Source organism: Lemur catta, chromosome 1 (genome assembly GCF_020740605.2).
Source record: "Lemur catta isolate mLemCat1 chromosome 1, mLemCat1.pri, whole genome shotgun sequence".
NCBI lineage: Eukaryota > Metazoa > Chordata > Mammalia > Primates > Lemuridae > Lemur > Lemur catta.
The window spans coordinates 117,438,234-117,460,860 of NC_059128.1; the positions used below are offsets into that span (position 1 = coordinate 117,438,234).

The 22,627-nt window shown below is 40.9% G+C and overlaps 1 protein-coding gene and 2 pseudogenes across 1 annotated transcript; 2 read left to right on the forward strand and 1 right to left on the reverse strand.

The window, feature by feature from the left end:
- The first annotated feature begins 15,539 nt into the window (after window positions 1–15,539).
- Window positions 15,540–15,901, forward strand: LOC123637897 (annotated as a pseudogene).
- Window positions 15,902–16,820: 919 nt separating this feature from the next.
- Window positions 16,821–17,018, forward strand: LOC123631051 (annotated as a pseudogene).
- A 1,016-nt stretch (window positions 17,019–18,034) lies between these two features.
- On the reverse strand, window positions 18,035–20,286 carry LOC123639675 (olfactory receptor 10H3). The gene is made up of 2 exons (XM_045553749.1): window positions 19,325–20,286; window positions 18,035–18,170 (listed from the first exon to the last, which is right to left on the reverse strand). Exons 1-2 carry the CDS (start codon window positions 20,284–20,286, stop codon window positions 18,035–18,037), a joined length of 1,098 nt encoding a protein of 365 aa, XP_045409705.1.
- Window positions 20,287–22,627: the final 2,341 nt, after the last annotated feature.

The following is a 22,627-nucleotide window of genomic DNA, read 5'->3' on the forward strand; positions in this document are numbered from 1 at the left end:
AGCCAGTTTGTAAAGGAACTTGTATCTTCTGAGTATAGAGTTAATCAACCTTGAACTGTCAGAGTGCCTTCTTCCCTGGTCTATCCATTTTCAACTTCCCTACTCAGGTCTGCCTTACACACCACTGTTAACACACACTTCCTAACATGCAACTTTGATAACTTAGCTCCTCCAATGCTTTATTAAGCCCACAAAATGTGTATTTTCTGCAATATGGTTCCAACTCTCTCTGCTCCTTCCGTCTACATATTTATGTACATGCTGCATACAGTCCAGACAGCCTCCTGACCCTTTCCCTGCCTCCAGTCTCCCAAAATGTTTCTGTTTGTGCTGTTCTCCAGCTTCATGATAAGTTCTGTGTCCTTGGTGGTCTCTATAGTAACAGCAACAGTCACAGTAGTAGTAATAGTAGCAATGAGCATTCAGTCACATCTACAAGCTCGTCTGCATGACACTTGCCTCATGACCTCTTTATCTCCCAAAAGGTTTGCATTCACTTTTGAATAAATTGAACATTTTATGACTTTCTCATATTTTGTTTTGTCTTTAGTCATTTGTTACACTTTAAAATATGAGACTGTAACTTATTCATTATAAACAAAATTTCATAAGGCATCCAATGTAAGTTACCATATATAACACGTTCACTGTACATGTACTGTATACCTTTGAGTTAATACTCCATCAGGAAAAGGTAAACCCAATCAATAGTCCATGAAAAAGCCTGCAGAACAGGCTTTTTGGTAGATAGAGCTGTTTCTTGCATTTTTGGTATAATAACTGGAATTTCCCTAGGGTTTCTACCAGATAACCTCTGGGAAAAATAATTTAAAAGAGCACAGGAGACAAAGATAATACCAGCACATGATATTAAATGGATTTATTGTTTAATAGATTCAAAAGTCTACATGTATATACATAATATAATTTATGATATACATATATGTCTGTGTATATCTACATCTATATCTATATTATAGCATCAGTATCTATATCTATATCTTTAAAGAGTAACATACAACTCAATTCAATTGCCTTAGAGTTGCTGGATAATCACACAACATAAAATTCAACAAATACTTGGTCCATCACCCGCTGAAAGGCCCTACGACTTTGTCAGCTGTGTTAACTTTCTGTTATGCTGTGGAATGCAGAAACCCTGTGGGAACAAACCAGTTTCATATCCTCAGTGGAAACACACCAGGATGATCAGTGCTGGAATGCGGACTGTCCACTCTCATTCGTTGCACTGCCTAAGTGGGTTGACTCAGAAAGGGAATGGACTCTTCCATGACTAAATTGCAATAGGTAATTTGCAGACAAGCATGGAAGGATTTGTTTATCAGAACCTTGTGGTTTGTTTACAGTAATAGGAAAGATAAAGTTTATTTATTCTGTGAGAATCATTGGTCATTCTGGAAAGCCACAGAGACCCTCCTGCTGCTTCTCAAATGCATATGAGAAAAAAAATTCTCCTCCATATATTATCAGGTACTTGGTGGTTTAAAGCCATTTTTTGGCAGGATATTATGTAGCTAAGAAGACGGGAATGGGACAGAGAAAGTAGGGAAAGATAAGGACTTTAGCAGACGTGAAAAAGTGTTTCAAGCATAATTAGCAAGAAGTTCCACCCTTTGAGAGACCTTGTTCAATATCTTAGATATTTTACATGACTGGCAGAGGAAATAAAAAATAAATTATCACCACTATCTCATGCCCCAGCCCAAATAAACAAACTGTCTCACCCCAGCCTTCCTAAAATGTAAATAAGAACGGCAGAGCGTATCACCTGGCCTCATAACCAACCCACTTTTCCTGACTTATTAATGGCTGATGTGAAATCTTTGAGAATAGGCTAATTATGTCAAGTATTCACAAGAACACACAAATTCAATCCATACACAACTAACAACTACGTGTATGTTAAAGATTTTAAAATTAAGATGAATAAATGGTCTTGCAGAAATATTTTCTATATTTTGCATTTTAAAATGATATACTGTTTTAGACATTTTTATTTGCCTAAAGAGAAAGTAAAAGATTAAGAGAATGGGATATACATCTCTCTCTCTCTCTCTCTCTCTCTCTCTCTGTGTATATATATATATAAATATAATGAACTTAAAATACTTGCCAAAATACATAAAATCAGATGATTATGAAAGGTCAATATGTTAATCACACTTTAGCAGTCGGGAACAGCAACAACAACAAAAGACCCATGGATTTACAACAGAACAAAATAATTTTTTAAGCACCATGTTAGCTATGACAATAACACAATGACAGATTGTTGAGCTAAGCCAGGATGTATATGACCTGCCATTTCCAATTTCCCACCAAAGCGGCTCAAACAATGTAAGAAAGATTTTTATTTTTTACTGAAGAAAATACAGAGAGTTCTTACCCATCAATATTCAGCAATTTTTGTGAAAATGGTGGAGTGGTAATAAAAAGTGGACATTATTGACCTATTTATTAACTAGTAGCAATCCACAGAGCTTGGGGAACAGAAGAAGGCTTGGTTTTGTATGCTTGTGGGAAAATGCAATAGGGCACAATGATTGTCACCAACTCTGCTACTGTGCACTTTGACATAACCTGTAGAAAGAATGGAAACTTCTACCAACTTGACAGCCTGCATCTATCAATTTCATAGAGAGAGCAAAGGATATTCCTGTGTTCAATATCCTCATGGTAGACCATTGGGTAAGGAGCTGTTACGTCTGCTGCCACAGGTTGTCTGAATAAATACGGAGAACAGTGAGATTCTATACAAATGCACGTTCTCTGGCCCTCTCACACTCTCTTTTCATGGAGTTGTATTCTTAGCTTTTCCAAATTAAATGTTTCCAATACTGGCAAGGAAAAATATCACAGTGAATACATTGGTGCTCATTCCAATCAAATGAATGATTTTGAAGATAGTATTCTATTTCTCCAGATTTCCATTAACTGCAGAGAATTCACCAAACAATTATCTTTTACATTAAATAAATTCACACTTATTTCTGGTCACTCAATGCCTAACAGCTAACAAGCACTCAGGTGAGGTATGTGTTCTTCAAAATGCAAATGGCCTCATAAGGCGCTGCGCTTCTTTCCTGTTGGTGAGATTTAGCAAAGACAATAACTTACCTCATGCTGCCTATGGAATGTCTCTTGTGTCCCTAGCTCCAGTTATACCCAAGAATTTAACTGACGTGTCTGGCCTGTATTTTATCTGACCAAATAAGCCAGCCTCACCTAGCGGCACATGCTATAGCAATTCTCACATATCCTTTGTCTTTCTCCATGATATCATCAATGCAATAAATTCAGTTGCTTTGATGATGAATCATAACTAAATATAAACAATGGTGCCTCGGGCAAGATTTACATGGACACTTAGCAGGGTAAAGGAATCTTTCACATCAAGAATTATGAAAACAAAAAACAAAATGAACTAGGTCTCTAGCATCATTCCATTTGGGCACATTAAAAATACATGCACATGAAACTATTCTATATGACCCAGTAATGCTGGATACGTGTTTATTTGTCAAAATCCATAGAATGAAGCACACAAAGAGTGAACCCTAACCATGGACTTTAATGAATAATAATGATATATCAATACTGGCTCATCAATTGTAACACATGCAATAAATATATAATAGGGAAAAATGCATGGAGGAGGGGATATGTAGAAACTCTCCACTATTTCTGATCCATTTTTCTATAAACCTAAAACTTCCTTAATAAAGTCCATAAATTTAAAAAGTAAAAAGTTAAATAAAAAACCCACACGCATGTAGAAAGCAAAGGGGACAAAATATAATTTTTTTAACCCTCGTAAGTTCTTAGTAGAGGCACTCCCCTGAAAACAAAAGTCAGGAGGCCGGTGGATCGTTAGAGCTTAGGAGTTCAAGAACAAGCAAGAGCAACACCCCATCTCTACTAAATGTAGAAAAATTAGCTGGGCATGGTGGCACCTGCTGGTAGTCCCAGCTACTCAGGAGACTGAGGCAGAAGGATTGCTTGAGCCCAGGAGTTTGAGCTAGGCTGATGCCACGGCACTGTAGCCCAGGTGACTGAGCAAGATTCTGTCTAAAAAAAAAAAAAAAAAAAATCCGTATGTGAACATGGATACTTTTATTCCTTCTTGTCCAATTTGTATGCCTTTTCTTTTTCTTGCCTAATTACTCTAGCTAGAACATTCAAGAACTTCCGGTACTTTGTAGACAAGTACAGGCTAAGTATCCCTTATCTGAAATCCTGGGAACAGAAGTGTTTCAAGTTTCAGATGATTTTTTGGGTGGACGGATTTTGGGATATTTGCATATACACAACTTGGACATGGGACCCAAGTCTAAACACAAAATTCATATAGGTTTCATGTACACCTTATACACTTAGCTGGAAAGTAATTTTATACATTATTTTAAGTGATTTTGTGTGTGAAACAAAGTTTGTACGTTGAATCACAAGAAAGCAAAGGTGTCATTGTCTCAGCCGCACATGTGGACAAGCTGTGGTTGTTTGGCGTCACCATCACTCCTGACTCTACTGACAAGCAATCGCTTCCTTGTGCTTATTCACATGGAAGTATGAGCGCACACTGTCCTTCAATAAGCCCGTCACATATTTTCATGATGTCATCTATGCACACTTTTTCAGCAATGTTAACATCCTCTTCATCATTGAGGACTATCTTTATATTTCAGAATTACAAAGATCTGACCCAAGAAACCTGGTGTACACTCCCTAATTACAGACTATGGGAGAGTCTTACTTCCCTTACTTTTTTTTTTTTTTTTTTTTTTTTAAAGACAGAGTCTTGCTCTGTCATCCTGAGTAGAGTGCAGGGGCATCATTATAGCTCACTGCAACCTCAGACTCCTGGGTTTAAGTGATCCTCCTGCCTCAGCCTCCCGAGTAGCTGGGACTACACATGTGCACCACCATACCTGGCTAATTTTTCTTTCTTTCTTTCCTTTTTTTTTAAATTTTTTTGTAGAGATTGGGTCTTGCTCTTGCTCAGGCTGTTCTCAAACTCCGGTCCTCCCAGTTTGGCCTCCCAAAGTGCTAGGATTACAGGCGTGAGCCTGGCCTTGTATCATGTTTGACCATAGTTTTACAAATACAGTGTTTAAAAGATTCAAAATGTTTCTAGAAACTCAGGAAGACAGACAGTATATGAGATGAAAGCATATGAGAACTTATGTTAATTACTAATTCCTTTTAAATAAAATATTGTGTTATTCTAAATGAACTGGGTGTTAACTTGGTGGTGAAGGAATGAACCACAGGTTTTTCCCTTAAAAAAATTCAGTTTCAACTTCGGTTCATTTGTCCTAAGTAGGATTTCACCCATCTTCTTTTGTGACCTTGGTTTATGAAAACTGCAAATATAAAACATGCACATATAAAAATGAGGCAGTTTTCATATCTCAAAAACTGAGGTGTTTTTCATATATAACCATAATATCATAACTCACATCATGAAACATAATGCTTCTGGCTACTCCTCTTATATTAATAGAAAGCCATTAAAATTTTCCCACTTTGATGATGTCAAATATACCTCATTTTCCACTAAATTAGGATATTACTCAGTAAGTCTCTAATACCAATCGAGATAGTGATATTAAAATCTCACTAAGTATATAAAATTTAATTGCAAGGAATAAAAGACTCCCTTCCATGTGGAGTAGGCAATATAGAAATACATTTCATTTTGTTCGTTAAACAGAGGGGACACTCACTGCCTCCTGAGACGATGTAAACATGTCAATTTAGCCTAACACGCACATCTCTGAGACGCGGGTGGAAACTGGAAACCCGAGCACACGAAGAAAACCAACGCAGACACGGAAAGGACATGCAAAGTCCACACCAGCGACAGACCCGGCCCGGAATCGAATTTTTTCCTCATCGTTATAATGAAACATTGAGCAAAATGACATTATTTAAGGACCTGTTATATACATGTATACAGTTTTAAGTGTAGCTGTGAATTTTCATAGGTGTGTAGTTACACCATCACCAAGTCGGAAAACAATCAGGTGGAGAGGAGACACGTGTCGCCCATTTTTTTATTTCAGCATATTCCAGGGGTACAAATGTTTAGGTTACATATATTGCCTTTGCCCCGCCCAAGTCAGAGCTACAAGTGTGCCCATCCCCCAAGTGGTGCGCACCACACCCATTAGGTGTGAATATGCCCATCCCCCCCACCTGCCCGACACCCTATGAATGTTACTACCATATGTGCACATAAGTGTTGATCAATCAATACCAATTTGATGGTGAGCACATGGGAGCTTGTTACTGAATCCTAAACCTTTAACCACTGAGGGGGGTTACATCCCCATCCCTTTGCCTTCGCTAGAAATTATACAAATAAAACACAATTTGCCTTATGAGTCCCTCTTATCAGATTTGATGCCACATTTGCAAAAGTGCCTAATTATATGAAACTGGCAGTATTCTTCTGAGTTTGATTCTTGGACAGTGCCCAGGACACGTGGTGACACATTCGGCCATCACACTGAGAGACTCTATTGTTATGAGGTATACGAGTTTGGGTAAGGCCCTGTGCTCCCTCTAAAATGGAAGGAATGATTTTGGGGAAATGGAGAAAGGATCAAATGAGATACTAACAACCACGAAATTGCATAATCTCTAAAATGGGAAGAGAAATTAGAACTAAAAAGGGACAATGACTGGATTTCCTCTGTTCTTTGATAACGCGCTAAGCTGTTACTCCCCACCTTCCACGACCTGTGCTGAAGTCTAAGCGTATGGAAATGGTACCTGCGAATAGAAAATGGATCCTGGGGATTTGTGGATCATTGGAACACGATGTTTCCAGCTATTCCTCTTACAGAAAGACATTAAAAATTCCCCACTGTGCAGATGTCAAATATACCCCCCTTTTCACTAAATTATGATATTACTCCAGTGATAAGCTCTGTCTGCAGCTCACCTCAACTATTCCTTGGATAACTGCCCTAAGCATCCATAGCTCCTTTTGGTATTTCAACCCGGACATCACAGTGGACTTGCACAGACATCACTCTGCTCGTAGGAAAATACCATGATGGTCCAGCACTGTGTAGATGACCAGTTCTTCCTCAAACTAGGAAAAACTCCATTTTTAAATGGTATACGTATTGCATCACTCACTCTGTACACCAGCAAAATGACACTACCAAATATCAAAGGCCGTTTAAAATCTTGAATGACATTGAACAGATACACCACAAACACCTGTGGCCCAAAGTAATGAGAAGGCTCAAGTCCTAGAATTGCATGTCCAAACTTAAGGTGACATATTACATGCACTAAAACTTCTACCCAATGCAAAAATGAAGATGAACTATACCTGTATGTTTACCTTTAGGGGAATCATGACTGCTAATCCCCCAAATTCAGGACTGGTTATATTGCTCCTTAATGTCTACATCCACACTTGGGCACTTCCTGAAAAGTGTTGAAGATGTATTAGATGTGGAAACAAAAATGATCAGTGATGATATCTTCGCTGATGCTCCTACCCTGCGTAGAGAAGACACACACACACCAGCTTTCTTATTATCTCACATGTCATCATTTATTACACTTTCCTTTAATCTCCATCCTAAATACCAAAGCATTACCATTCATTCGCTACCTCTTTTTTTCACAAAACTATAAGCACCACGATCGCAAGAATTTGTGTTTTCATGCCTCTGTATTCAGAGCCTGGAGGTCCTGGATTATTTGCATTTAATTCTGTATGTTTTTAGTCCACATCTAGCATAGGAAAAATGTTGAAAAATTAGCATCAAGAGCACATTATCTGAGCAAGGCTTGACTGCAGTGATACTGTCTTTGTCCCTTCCTAGGCTTGTATTCTGACAATTTACCTAAACATTTCGGCCTCTTTATACTTATAAAGGAGATTTTTTAAAAAGCTTTATATAGCCTGCTAAGGAGTGAATTTATTTATTTTAACTGAGGTACAGACAATCCCTGACATACAATAGTTTGACTTATGATTTTTCAACTTCATGATGGTGTGAAAACAATTTGTGTTCAGTAGAAACTGTACTTCAAATTTTGAATGTTAAACTTTCCCGGCTAGCAGTATGTGCTACGATGCTCTCTCATGACGCTGGGCAGCAGCAGTGAGCCACAGCTCCCAGATGGCCGCATGATCACGATGGTAAAAGACGGATGCAGAACACCGTATTCCATAAATTATATGAGACGGTCAGCACTCTGTTATAAAATAGGCTTTGTGTTAGATGATTTTGCCCACTGGAGGCTAAGTGTTCTGAGCACGTTTAAGGTAGCCTAGGCTAAGCTATGAGATTTGGTAGGCTAGGTGTATTAAATGCATTCTCAACTTATATCTTCAACTTAAGGCGGGTTTATTGGGATGTACCACACAGGTAGTGGGGGGCCATCTGTGCTTTATGGAAAACAGTGTCCAATACATCACAGGAAATATGTCAGTGTTTGGATAATAAGAAAGGCAAAAACAGTTCCAGAAGACTAGAATCCAGTCTCCACTCATTGCAAATTCTTACGCTGTTAAAAAAATACATCATATACCTCAAATATTAGACCGTGCTCCTCTGTAACCATGATGGACCAAGACAAAAACAAGAGCTTTCTGTGACCAAGTCTCTAAAACTGGTAAAAGAGAACACATTCCAGTCACAGAAATGACAAAAATTCTCCTTTTCCTCACTACTGAGACTCCCTAATACAGAAAGTCCTCACTTAACATAGTTGATGGGTTCTTGGAAACAGACTTAAGCGGAATGACATAGCGGATACTGTACTGTATCCCATAGGAACTTAACTCTTGTGCGTACCAATCAGCCAATGGTAAAACAGGTTTCATTATTTAGTTAAGTCATTTCACTTAGAAAGAACCTCTTGAGGACGTTACGTGGGGACTTACTGTACTTCTCATGAATTAGGTTTCCCTCCCCTCCATTCTTGCTGCCTTCTAGGTAAGAACTATTACAACTGCCGAGGATAGAATCAAGTTCACCCCCTCACTGCATCCAATAGAGTGAAACATCTCACTTCTTTAAACAGCAATCGATCCACCAAAAACAAACACAGATTTGTAAGAAATTCTTACAAATTGAGAAGCCACTTACTGATAAATGACACAGTCATTTATGGTTTTAGGTCATATTTATTACCAGAATTTATTACACCCTCTTTGACATAAGGTATGGTTCTGGTGGTCTTTGGCAAGAGATCACTCCTACAGCATGATTTAATTTTTGGTATTATGAGTGAATGAGAAATTGCTATCAAAATAAAAAGTGTAACTATATAAGCATGAAAAGTAAAATTTATATGAGAAAAAAATGGAATATACAACTTCAGAGATGTATATTCCTGTAATACTGACTCACAATGTCGAACCAATAACTTGGCAGTTATAAATCTGATCCAATCTGATCCAATCCATAGTGCAATATTTTAATATATCTTCTCAGTAGATAAAAAAGATAATAACATTTGCTAGTACACAAGTTGTTTAAAAATAATAAACATCTAAGAAATGTAAAGAAATTTTGTTTGAAAAAAATACATACTGTTTTTAATCTCATACAATTGAACATAGCTGAAAATGAACTGAGGCAGCCCATTCAGCAGTGACAGGAAACACCTGCAATCTTCCTGCTAGTAATGAAAGGAAGATGATTATCATCACGTGAAAGTACAGGATGAGACCAGTCACAGCACAGTGTGGCAGACGAACAGGCATTATTACGCCCATTTCACAGATGAAGAAACCAAGGCTCGAAGAGGAAAAGCTATGATCCCACAGCCACCCAGCAGAGCCAAAATTTCAGACCAGATCGGTCTGAGGTCACTCCCACTTTCCCAAAGCTCCAGCTGAGACCCTGCGTTCAAGGGACTCACATGCATGACGTTGGCACTCTTGTCGAAAATCTTCATGTAGGGCTTTAGGATTTCAAAGTGGAAGGCGGGCGTCAGCAGGCGCCAGTGGTGGTTCCACTTGTCACCGGCACGCACCTCCTAAACCATGGGGATAGGAGGCCAGCAGTTGAGTCAGGACCCTCAAGCCCTGCTCTGTGGGGTGACCTGCAAGGTGGCTGTCACCTGCCCAGAAGGAGCCACATCCCGTCCCCCCTGCAGCCTCCAGAGGCGGGTGGCCTTGGCAATGAGCTGTCTGTCTGGATTCTGCACAGATGGAGGGAATCTCTGCTTCCTCCTGCTCTTTTCCTCTCGGGACCAAGGTGCATCCCAGGACAGAGGGAGAAGACCCGCCTCCGCCCAAGGAGACGGTCCCCTTGGCTCACGGGGAAGGGTTTCCTCATCCTGAGAGAGCCTCCATCCCGGGGCAGCCCGGGTGAGAATCCCTGCAGGGGAGGCTGGCAAGTGGCAGGAGCCCCGGGGCTCTGCACGTCTGAGGGGGTCACTGGGGCAGGGGGGCCTCTCCTGCAGCTGGGGCTGGGCAGGCAGCATTCATGCCTTATCCTCAGCGTCATGGGTTTTCAGCCCAGGAGTGTCGTGATCTAAACTAAATTTCGGAAAAGTCTCCGCAGGGCTGAGGAGAGAGTGGACCAAGCGGGGCAGGAGAGGCAACAGGGAGGCGTTCGGGAGACAGATGGCAGCGTAGGGGGCCGGGGGTGACAGGAGGACGCAGAGAAGGGACCGATTGAGGAGAGACTGTCCAGGTGTCAGCACCATACGTGCTGAGAGATGGGATGTGTGGGCGAGAGAAAGAGGGGGTGAGGGGACCCCAAAGCGTGGGGTCTGGGCAACTGATGGACTAGACCGAGGGTGGGGCCGGTGCGGGGAGGGGGCCGTGAGTCCAGATTCACACCTGTTGCGGTTGCGGTGTCTGTGAGACCCCCCACGGGGCAGTGGGGAAGTGAGACGGGAAGGAAAACACAGCAGCTGGGGGAACTCGTTAGAGGAATTTCCACTGTGGGCAGCAGGGGCTCGGCCCTGCCTGGTGCCTCTGGGAGACAGCACAGGACATGCACCTCGGAGTCATCCCAGAGCGAGGGAACAGGGGCATCGATCCACCGATACCCACCCGCCATTACTCAGGGCTGCTTCCCAGGGCGTTATTTCTCCAGAATGTCCTGCCGGCGCTGCCAGGGTCAGACCTGGGGACTGGGCAGGGGCTCTGACATCAGCTCCAGCGGTGAGCAGGAGCACAGCCGGTGTGGACTGTTACAGCGCTCAGTGACACCGACACACACACACACACACACGTGCACACACCACAGTCACGCTCCAACACAGTATGTAAGTACACACACACATGCACACATACACATGTGAACCCACACATGCACACATTGTACACACTAACATACACATGGGCACATACTCACGTATGTCACAAAAACAAACACACGGACATTGAACTAACGGAGACCAGACTCCTTAGAGCCCGTTGTCCCCAAACCATCCAGCAGAAGAGGGAGCGTCCTTTACACTCAGGAGAGGAAGGAGACTCCCCGCAGGGTAGCCCCTGACAGGACCAGGTCTGGGTGTGGTTTGAGAACTACACACTCAGGTGCAGCAGAGTCCCGGGGACCCACAGACATCAAGTGTCCCTGCTCCCTCTCTCATTCATTCACCATCACTCCCCTCGGGAATCTCAAACCCTGTTGGAGTGGGAGAGGAGAAATCTGACACCTTAACATGTAAATGACTCTTTGAAGGAGTTTGCTGCATCATGGAGCAAAGATGTGGAGCAGCAGCTGGTGGGAAAGTGAAGCCTGTAGAAATTTCTTTGACAATGAGGAAATAGCAGCATTATTTGTAAACCAGTGGCAATGACTCAACAGAGTGCAGGACACACAGCCAATATACAAAACTCAATTCCATTTCTGTATTCTAGGGGTCAGCAAACTATGGTCTATGGACCACATATGGCCTACGGCCTGTTTTTTATGGTCTATGAACTAAGAATGGTTTTTATATTTTAGAAGATTATAAAAGGAAAAGAAGGAGAAAGAACCATAAGGGACATCCAAGGCCTAAAATATTCAGATGGCCCTTTATAGGAAAAGTGTGCCAACCCCTACCATGTAAAATAGTATAAGCAATGTGAAAGTAAATGTTTGAAACTATAAATTTTTTTAGTCTCCTGCACCAGAAAAAGTGAAATTCTCAGCTGTAAATTCAGCAAAATACATGTAGGATCCTCATGGTGAAAGCTTCAAGACATTGATGAAAGAAATGCAAGAAGACATAAATAAATGTAGAGGTATACAATGTTCATGGATTGGAAGACTAGATATCGTGAAGATGTTCTTTTTCAATTGATCTACAGGTTCAAAGAAATCCCAGCCAAAATCCCAGCAGGTCCTTTTGTAGAAATAGATCTGCTGATTATAAAATCTACACAAAAATACATACAACATAGAATAGCCAAAAATTAATTGAAAAGAAAAAAACATACTTAAAGCATTCGAATTACCCCTTTGAAGGCATATTATTATATATAGCCATAGTAACCATGACTATGTGGTATCGGCAAAAGATGGACCATAACAGGGAGTTCAGAAATACATCCACCCAAATTTGGTCAATTGATTTTTTACAAACCTGCAAGCCATTTTAACACAAAAAGAATAATCTTTTCAAAAATGAAACTGGAATAATTGGATGCCCACATGCCATAATTAAAAACAATGAATAAACAAATAAAAATAAATAAAATCAATTTAAGAAATAAAAATAAGTCAAACCTTACCTCACACCTTACACAAAATTTTACTAAATAGAGATCATAGAATTAAATGTTAATCTAAAACTGTAAAACTTTTAGTAGAAAACATAGAAGAAAATCACTGTGACCATTGGCTAGGAAAAGAGTTCTTCCATGTAACAGTGTAAACATAATTCATAAAAGGAAAAAATTGATAAATTGTACTTCATACAAATTTAAAACTTTTGCTGTATGAAAGAAACTTAATGAAAAGACCATCCACAGACTAGGAGAAAACCCTTGAAAATCACATATCTGACAAAGGGCTTGTATGCAAAATGTATACAGAAGTCTCAGAATCCAACAATAAGAAAGCAAATAACCTACGGAAAATTAATGGGCACAAGATTTGAACAGACACTTCACCAAAGAAGATATACAAGTGGCCAAAAGGCACAGGAAAAGGGGTTCAACACCATAAGTCATCAGGAAATGCAAATTGAAGTCTCAATAATACACCAGCTCACACGCATAAGGATGGGTAGAAAAAAACTGACACTACCAAGTGCCGGTGAGTTTTTGGAGGAACTAGAATTTGCAGATATTATTGACAGGAATAAAAAATGACAGACACTTTAGGAATGGTTTGGCAGTTTCTTACAATGTCAAACGTGCATTTATAATATGATCCAGCCATTCCACTATGACAGCTATGAAAATGCAAGTTCTCATGAAAATCTGTACACAACTATTCATAGCAGTTTTATTCATAGTAGCCAAAAACAGAAATCAATTCACAGATCCTTTAACTGGTGAGAAAAACTGGCCCATCTGTGCTCAGAAATGAGCACTAAATATTACAAACTTTATTTATGAAAATTTGAATATAATTATAAGATGACACAGAGGATGATTACACATATTATTTGCCTAAATATGCTATGAAAGACTACATAAAAGTAAAAATGTTTACCTTTATGATGCAGAAGAAACTGGGCAGATGAAGGCCATATGTAGCACTCATATTTCTCACTGGGTGCATTTTATTTTGTACATGAGTGAATGTATTTCCTGTGAAATTACTACAGTTGAAAATTTAGGCAGCATCTGTCAAAGGGTCCAATCTGCTAAGTGGTTCCCAGGTGATCTGATGTGCCGAGGGCTGAGACCCCCTTTGAAAACCACTTTCTTTGCAGGTTAAGGCATGGCCTCTGAAGCCACACTGATCACATTCACTCCAACTCCACCTACCACTGACCTTAAGCAAGTGAGTTAATCTCTCCAATCCATAAGACTGGCGTGAGAAAGAAATCGACATATTTACCTGGGGGAGCTGGAGTATCACCTTCTCCCTTCTCAGTGGTCTACCACTGTTAATAGAAGCAAAAACTCAGTGTCTGTGGAGTCTCCAGGCCATACCTGTTCTGTGAAAGGTGTCTCACCACACCCGTATCTGCTATGAATATATGTGCATCTATTGCTACAAAAATGAAATATCTACCCCAACATTATTTGATGAAGAGTAACTCAATTTGTAATTGACAATGATATCTCAAGCCATCAATGTGTATGCAGAGAATTCCACAAAAGTGAGACAAAGCACTTTTAAATTGTTTCCTAACCTAATGCCATCTTTCTAAAAAATAAAGGGTGGCTTGAACACTTAACATAAATATTTTAAAGATAGCCAAATAATATTTCATAAGATGATTTAATGTCATGGAAAGATGTTCACAACATATTCCTGTGTGAACGACAAGATTAACAAATAAATAAAATAGCAATTTTTTGTTGAGATAAAATTGTATCACATAAAACTCACCATTTTAAGCATTTTAGTTTTGTACAATCCCATGGCATTTAGTAAATTCACAATGTTGTGCAACCTTCACCACCATCTAGGTCCAGAACATTCTCGTCATTCCAAGAGGAAATTCTTTACTTATGAAGCAGTCTCTTCCCATTTCCACCTCCCCCAGCTCTGGCAGCCGCCAATCTGCCTTCTCTCTCTATGGATTTGCCTAGTCTGGATGTTTTACATAAACAAATCATAAAATATGTGAACTTGTGTGACTGACTTCTCTCCCGCAGTTTAATGTGTTCAAGATTCACCCATGTTGTAGTGTGAACCATTACTTTATTTCTTTTATGGCTGAGTAATTTGTGTGGATGGAGGACACATTGTCTACCCATTCATTTCTCAGTGTGTATTTGGATTGCTTCCACCTCTTGGCAATGTGTGAATAGGGCTGCCATGAACATTTGCATACAAGCTTTTTGTTTGAACACCTGTTTTTAATTCTTTTGAGTCTATACCTAGCAGTGGAATATACTCTGTTTGGATAGGGTCACAGGACAGTTCTCGGCTTCACTTTTGATGAACCTCCAAACTGTTATCCACAGAACCTGCATCATTTTACGTTCCCACCAGGAAGGTGTGGGGGTTCTTAATTCTCTGCCGACACTTGTTATTTTCCCATTTTCATAATAGATTCTAGCCGTCCTAGTGGCTGTGAAGTGGCACCACACTGTGGTTTTCATTTGTGTCTCCCTAATGACCAATGATATTGAGCATCTTCTCATGACTTCTTCGTGTTTAAATACAAAGCATTTGTATTTAATGCTTTAACATAACATAGCATTTTAAGTAGAAAAGTACACACAAATGGAATTCATTTGGATGTCAATAAAAGTTTTCACATGTAAAAAGATTACATATAGCTTGGTGAGTAGGCTCCACCAGGCCGAGGTTGGACTGCGCCGGTGTCCAGTGGGTTGCCGTTTGGAACTCCAGATCCTAAACTTCGTATCTTGTCCTTTGTATGTTCTAGGCTGGGGGCCGTCCCGCACCTAAGGCAGGAAGATGATGGCCGCAAAGAAGACAAAAAAGTCTTTGGAGTCTATCAACTCAAGGCTCCAACTTGTTATGAAAAGTGGAAAGTATGTGCTGGGGTACAGACTCTGAAGATGATCAGGCAAGGCAAAGCGAGATTGGTCATCCTCGCCAGCAACTGCCCAGCTTTGAGGAAATCGGAAATAGAGTACTATGCCATGTTAGCCAAAACTGGTGTCCATCACTACAGTGGCGATAATATTGAATTGGGCACAGCATGTGGAAAATACTACAGAGTATGCACACTGGCTACCATCGATCCAGGTGACTCTGATAACATTAGAAGCATGCCAGAACAGACTGGTGAAAAGTAAATTGTGCAAATTTTTTCTTTAATAAAATTTGACAGTGCCTATGATATATAACAAAAAAGATTACATATAAATTAAAAATCTGGAAGTGCATGTGAGAGAATGTTAACATGCTTATTCTGACATGCTGCGATGATGGAGGATTTTCCTTTCTTACTTTTGCTTACTTGTATTTTTTCTATAAATACGCATCTTTTCAATAAAAAATGTAAATAAGAGCTCTAAAGGCAAAAAACCAAATTTGACTTTTATCTTAGAATATACATCTAATTCCACTCTAATTAGATGTATATTCTAAGATAAAAGTCATTCCACTCATTAGTAGGTCTGTGACCCCTCCCGCTTCGACCCAGAAAACATCAAGGAGACGGAACCTCTGGCTTTTATTCCCTTCTCCGCAGGGCCCAGGTGAGGGTGCTGTGTGTCCCAGGCAGGGAAGGGGTGATGGGTGAGGGGGTCTGGGCATGACAGTGGGAAAAGGTGGGGGAAAGGGAGCTGCAGATGGTCACAAATCAACTGTCCTTCCCCCTCCCACCCCTCCCCCTCCTCCGCTGAGGTTAAGGGCAAAGTTCTACAGAATGGGGTCCCTGGGAGGGGACGGCGGTATGCTCAGAGCCCCCTTCCCCTGGCTGCTGTTGTGAGTTGGGGGCTGCAGTCTGGAAACTCAGCCACTGACACAGGTTCGTCCCACTGCCCCTCGTGTGTCTACCCACCCATCCATCCTTCTCTCTGCTCCCGGGGGCTCGAGGGTACATGCCCTAGGACACACCGATATTGCAGCGCAATAGTGTGAAAAACACTTGGAGGGGAGAGACATGGCTATCTTATTATGGGCTATTTGTTATGTGTGATAATAGCTATCTTATCATGGGCTATTTCTTACATGTGACAATGGCATGGTGGCTCTATCTATAAAAGTGTTAGCTTTGCATAGTGTCAGTATCACAGCCAATGAGGTTTATCCGAGGTGTGATTATTGCTACAAAAATAAATAAGTAAATGAATAAAATAAAGTGTCACGTGTCAGAGGTCCATACTGAAGTCATTATGGGTTAAGTAATATAGTGCTTGGGATTTTCTTAGCAATGCTATAGGCAATTCATGGCAGGCTTATAGATGAAACAGAACTGGTTTAGTGTTTACAACTATTGAAGCTGAGACATCAAAAATCATTGTTTTTCTTCTACTTGTGTGTCTATTGGAAATTTCCACATAAAATGTAATCAACACAATTTATCTGTTATTAACTATTTAAAAAGAAAAACATTGTTTAAAAAAAAGTCAGTGAAGCTGGAATAGAAAGGAAATGTCTTAGCCTGTAGAAGGCAACTACTCATGAACCTTCCATAAATATCATGCTTAACAGTGAGATGTTGAGAACATTCTATTCTAAATACGAAACAGTCTGTGCATTCCCACTGTTATTTCTCTTTAACATTATAGCACGGGACCTAGCCACCGATGTAGGAATAAAACAGAAATGCATTAAAAATTGAAAAGGATGTTACAAAAGTATCACAATTCATAGATGTGACTAATTTGTTCAGAGATACAAAAGAATCTACCCAAAGAAGTTGTTAGAATTGTTAAGTATGTACCAAGTTTTTTCATTCAGTGCACAAAGACAAACTGCATTTGAATCCAACAAGAACAAATTGAAAGAAAAAAGAAATATATAGAAAAGGTTATACTTACAACAGTGTACACTACACATATTCATAACAAATTCAGATATTTTAATGTCTTTAAATGAAGAATTAACGAAACTGTGTACAAACACATATCAGAAGGCCCCAATAAATAGTTAGTTATAACCTGTTCCTGAATTAGAAACTCATATTGTCAAGATGTAACTCTCAGAACTGCTGCAAGAACTTATACTGAGGGAGAAACATGAGCAGGATGGTGGAATAGGAGATCCCGGCCTTTCTGCCCTGTACAAAGAGCAGCAATTTGGCAGCTAGTCATGAATGAACCTAACTCTGGAAGAGCTCTGGAGTCCACTTAGGAAGGTTCAACACCGTGGAAGATGTAAATGAGAACAACCACACAAAAAGGGGAGCAGGAAGCTTCATCTGGGCTGTATCACCCCATCCCCAGGTCAGCCCTGCCCAGCACCAGAGGGAAGTCCCTGGCTCAAGAGTGCCCCTTGCAGGGTACAGGGGAGCCAGGTGGACAACTGGCATCCCCAGGCTTTTGGGGCACTACTGGAATGACCAGCTTCACTTTCGTCCCGCTGAGATTGCTGTGGGAACCAGCAGAGCTGAGCTGTCTGCAGACAGTGGGGAGCAAGGAAGAGAGACAGGGGTTACCCGTGTCAGCCACACAGTGTGAGCTACCTGGTGCCCAGGGACCTACTGGGCACAGGCTTCCAGCAAACTCCTCTGCTGAGCACCTAGTAGGACTCCAGGCTGCTGTGCACCCCCCAGCTCGCAGTGCGCCAAGGACCAGCAGTGTTCACCACTGCAGACCCTGGGGGGCTGAACACACAGGACCTAGCGGCCCTTGACCTTGAAGAAACCAACACCCAGCTCAGCAGTGGTGGACCTCCTGCAGCTGTCACCCATAAGGGCCCCATGATTTTTCCCCTTTGCAGTCTCCAGGTGCCTGAGCCAACATCCTTCCCTCCATCCCACCCTCTTCCTTCTCTTTCCCCGCCCTCCCACGCAAAACCGAGTCACCACCCTCCTCCTCCTCTTCCTTCCCTTTCCCCAGACTGTGCCCCAAATTCTTTTTTATTCCACTTCTCATAGAGAACAAAAAAATTAAAGAACTCCCTTCCCACTAGCTTACACCTTTACACCTGCTCACTCTCTCAGTCTCTCTCTCCACCCCCCCACTTGTATTCTGACATCCTTCAGTCAACTCAACTCAAAATATAATGTCCCCTCTATTAGGGTACATCTCTCCCAAAGACAATGAAAGGAACTATAAACATTAAACCCTTTATTTCTGAGACAAGTAGTTTATTTTCCTTTATACATGTCTTCTAATCAAAAGGATAATATTTATTATACACTGGTCACAGTGCCTGAGACATAGAAAAGGTGCAACCGTTAGTGGCATTAATATTATCATTATGCCATTCTTGTTTTTTCTTATATTAGGGGAAAATAAAATCTTTCTTTGCTTCCCCACACAAGAAGAATCATGTGCATAAGTGCCCAGACGCATCCATGTGATGATCCCCACCTGCCCATAGACAGAAAACATGTTTATAGGCACAGGTAACGAGACGAAGTTCATCACAATGAGTCTCAAACAAGAGATGATGATCGCTTGAGCCTAAGCAAGAAGTGGGGGAAACAACAGCTAGCATGCATCAGACACCTGTCGATATGGGTGTTTTCACACCTGAATCCTTACAACAGTCCTACGGAGACAGACACTGTCATCCCCAGCCCTCCTGTCATATTTCTCCACCACCTAGCTGGCCATCGGGAGACGAGGGGGCAGAACTTTCTGCGGAAGCTTCCATTGATGGCATTCTTCAGCTCCTTGTTCCTTAGGCTGAAAATGACCGGGCTAAGGAAGGGGGTGAAGACCGTGTAGGTGGTGGCCATCAGGGTGTCACTGTACATAGAATGGGGACCCTTGGGCTTGAGGTAGATAATGGAGGCAAAGCCATAGTGCACAACCACCACGGTGAGGTGGGATACACACGTGGAGAACGTCCTGTGCCGGCCCTCAGCAGAGGGGATCCTCAGGATGGCAGCCACGATGAAGACATAGGATAGGAGGATGAGGAGTAAACAGCCCATCAGGGCTGTGACACACACCAGGATCACACCCATGATGACAGAGGATGTCCTGTCCCCACAGGCCAACTTCAAGAGGCTAAGCACGTGGCAGAGAAAATGGTGGATCACATTTGACCTGCAGAAGGTGAGATGGAAAACTATTGATGTCACCACCATCCCCATGACTGAGCCACCAGCCCAGGTCCAGGCCACAAGACGGGCACAGCCACGGGGGCTCATGAGCACGTGGTAGCGCAGGGGGTGGCAGATGGCCACGTAGCAGTCGTAGCCCATGACCATGAGCAGGAAGGAGTGGGTGAAGCCGAACATGAAGGAGAAGAACATCTGGTTGGCGCAGGCCACAAAGGTGATGGAGCGGTGGGTGGAGAGCAGGTCGGCCAGCATGCGGGGAGTGACGGTGACCGTGAACAGAATCTCAGAGACGGACAGGGCGCACAGGAAGAGGTACATGGGCGTATGGAGTCTGTGTTCAGTCCAGACGGTGGCCATGATGAGCAGGTTCCCCAGCAACGTGAACAGGTACATCAGGAGGTACAGCAGGAAGAAGGCGGGCAGGAGCTGCTGGGGGAAGGCTGAGAAGCCGAAGAGAATAAACTCAGACGTGGTGCTATAGTTCTGACCAGGCATGGATGCTGCGTCTGGTGAGACGACAAACAGAATGAAGGCGCACTGGTTCAAACCTAGGCTCTACCACGGGTGAAAAGGCATAAGGGCTCTACGCTGTTCGACAACTTGCCGAACTTTTCTGGGTCTCACTGTCTTCATCTGTAAAATGGAGTAAATAATAATAGTTTTTAACATTCAGCAATGTGATAATAATGAGATCAATATAGTAAGTGTTTAACATTTAGGAATAACATTAATCGTTTTTAGGAATAACATTAATCGGGTGTCGGGCAGACGTGGTGGGGGAGGGGATGGGTGTATACATACATAATGAGTGCGATGCGCACCGTCTAGGGGTTGGACACGCTTGAAGCTCTGATTTGCAGGTGGGGGGGGTGTGGGCAAGGGCAATATACGTAACCTAAACTTTTGTGCCCCCATAATATGCTGAAATAAAAAAATATGTTAAGTGTTTAAGACAGAGTTTGGCTACTAATTGGGTTTTTATTAATACTGACTAAAACAAGGAAAAGGGCCGATATTTGGAGCCATTTGAGACAGGGATGGATGACCAGTGTTAGATTCTCTTGACAATATGCCTGTTCCAGAAAACATGTATTTGGATCTTGAGGTTTTAAAAATTTCCTGTCAGAGTGTTTATCTTCTAAATGGTTATTTAACCCATTTACATTTAATTTAATACTATTTTGTAGGTACCCATTGGTACTCACCTCATTTCATATTTTGCCTTTACTATTTTAAAGAAATTGAACAGAATGTTTGAAAATAAAAGGACGGATAAATATATGTCAGGCAAATATGTACCAAATGAAAGTAGAGGCTTCAATCTTAATAATTTAAAAAATGGAATTTAAGGAGACAATAATCTAATAATGTCTCTGATACCAAATGCCACTGAGGAGCCAGGGTTCCTCGAGAAATGGTTGATTTGTGGTCTGGACATGGATGAGAGCCTAGGACATCTTACAGAGTGTAAAATGAAACTTTCACTGAGGAATGGGATAATATTTAAAGGATGCAGGTACCAGACTGAAAAGATACCCACTGGCCAAAAAGAATAATCATTATACAGAAGATGGAGGAATGAGCTAAATGACCCCGTGAGGAAGCAGTCAGACAAATCCAGAAGGTGGAACTTTCCACAGAACAATCGGTAAACCAGGGTCGTTCGAAGGATGAGAGAGATTCAAGGACAGGACAACCTGATGCCACGTAGGGTACTAGATTGGATCTTGATTTAGATGGATCAGCTGTACATATTTGTAAGGCAAAAGAGAAAATTTTGTTTATGATATGAATGAATGATTATGTATGATTAATATCAAGGGATTATTTTTGACCTGATTACAAATTTTTAAGTGTGATCTCATTATTTGGGCAATGAAGGAAAATGTTCATATTTTCTCAATGCATAGTGAAATTTAAAAATCACACACACACATGCACACACTCTAAGGCACAAAGGATAATATTTGTACTGGTTAGAAGCACATTACAGCAACCAGCATAAATATTACAAATCTATATAACAATATCCCTGGAATATTAAAAAATAACACAACTTCATCAAGATAGACAGTGATAGAGAGATAGATCAATAATTATCAAATTATCATTAGAAATTTTAACCCAGAGTTCAGAAATGCAATTTATTAATTACAATGCAATTAATAATATTCAGACATTAGCTATTGGATACACTTAGACTCTTCACCAAACAGAGAATAAACATTTTTTTCAAGCACACAGAGAACTTTTTACAAAAATTGACATTTCATTAGGACATAAAAAGTTCTTCATAAATTCCAAAGTATAGATATTCTATAGATCATAATGCATTAAATTAAAAAATAAATAGGGCAGGAATGGGTTTTTTCAAATACCACGTATTTGGAAGCTAGTTATATAATTAAATAATCTTTAGTTTCTATAGTAAATCATAAAATAAATGAAGAAATATTTTGATGGACATATGTGGAGGGCACCAAGCGTGCTTGATGTTGGAAGATGGCAGGGAAGGTACAAAGAAAAGAAGCAGGAGAATTACGAGTTGGTCAGGCAGACTAGGAGAGTGAAACGGCACTCCAGGAAGAAAGAACAGTGCCCACCAACTGGGGAGAGATGGTGTGGACCCTCAGTGGTCACAGCAAGCCACTGTCATTTTCACAACAAGCCTGAAGGCCACCTCTATTCCGACCCTTTGCTTTATCTTATAGATTCTTCTCTTTATGTTGAAAAAATAAAAGAAGCGGATGAGTTAGAAAAATTAAAAAACGAATTAATTAAGAAATATTTAAAATTAAACGATACTTTAAACATGGAATACCAAAATTGTAACCTA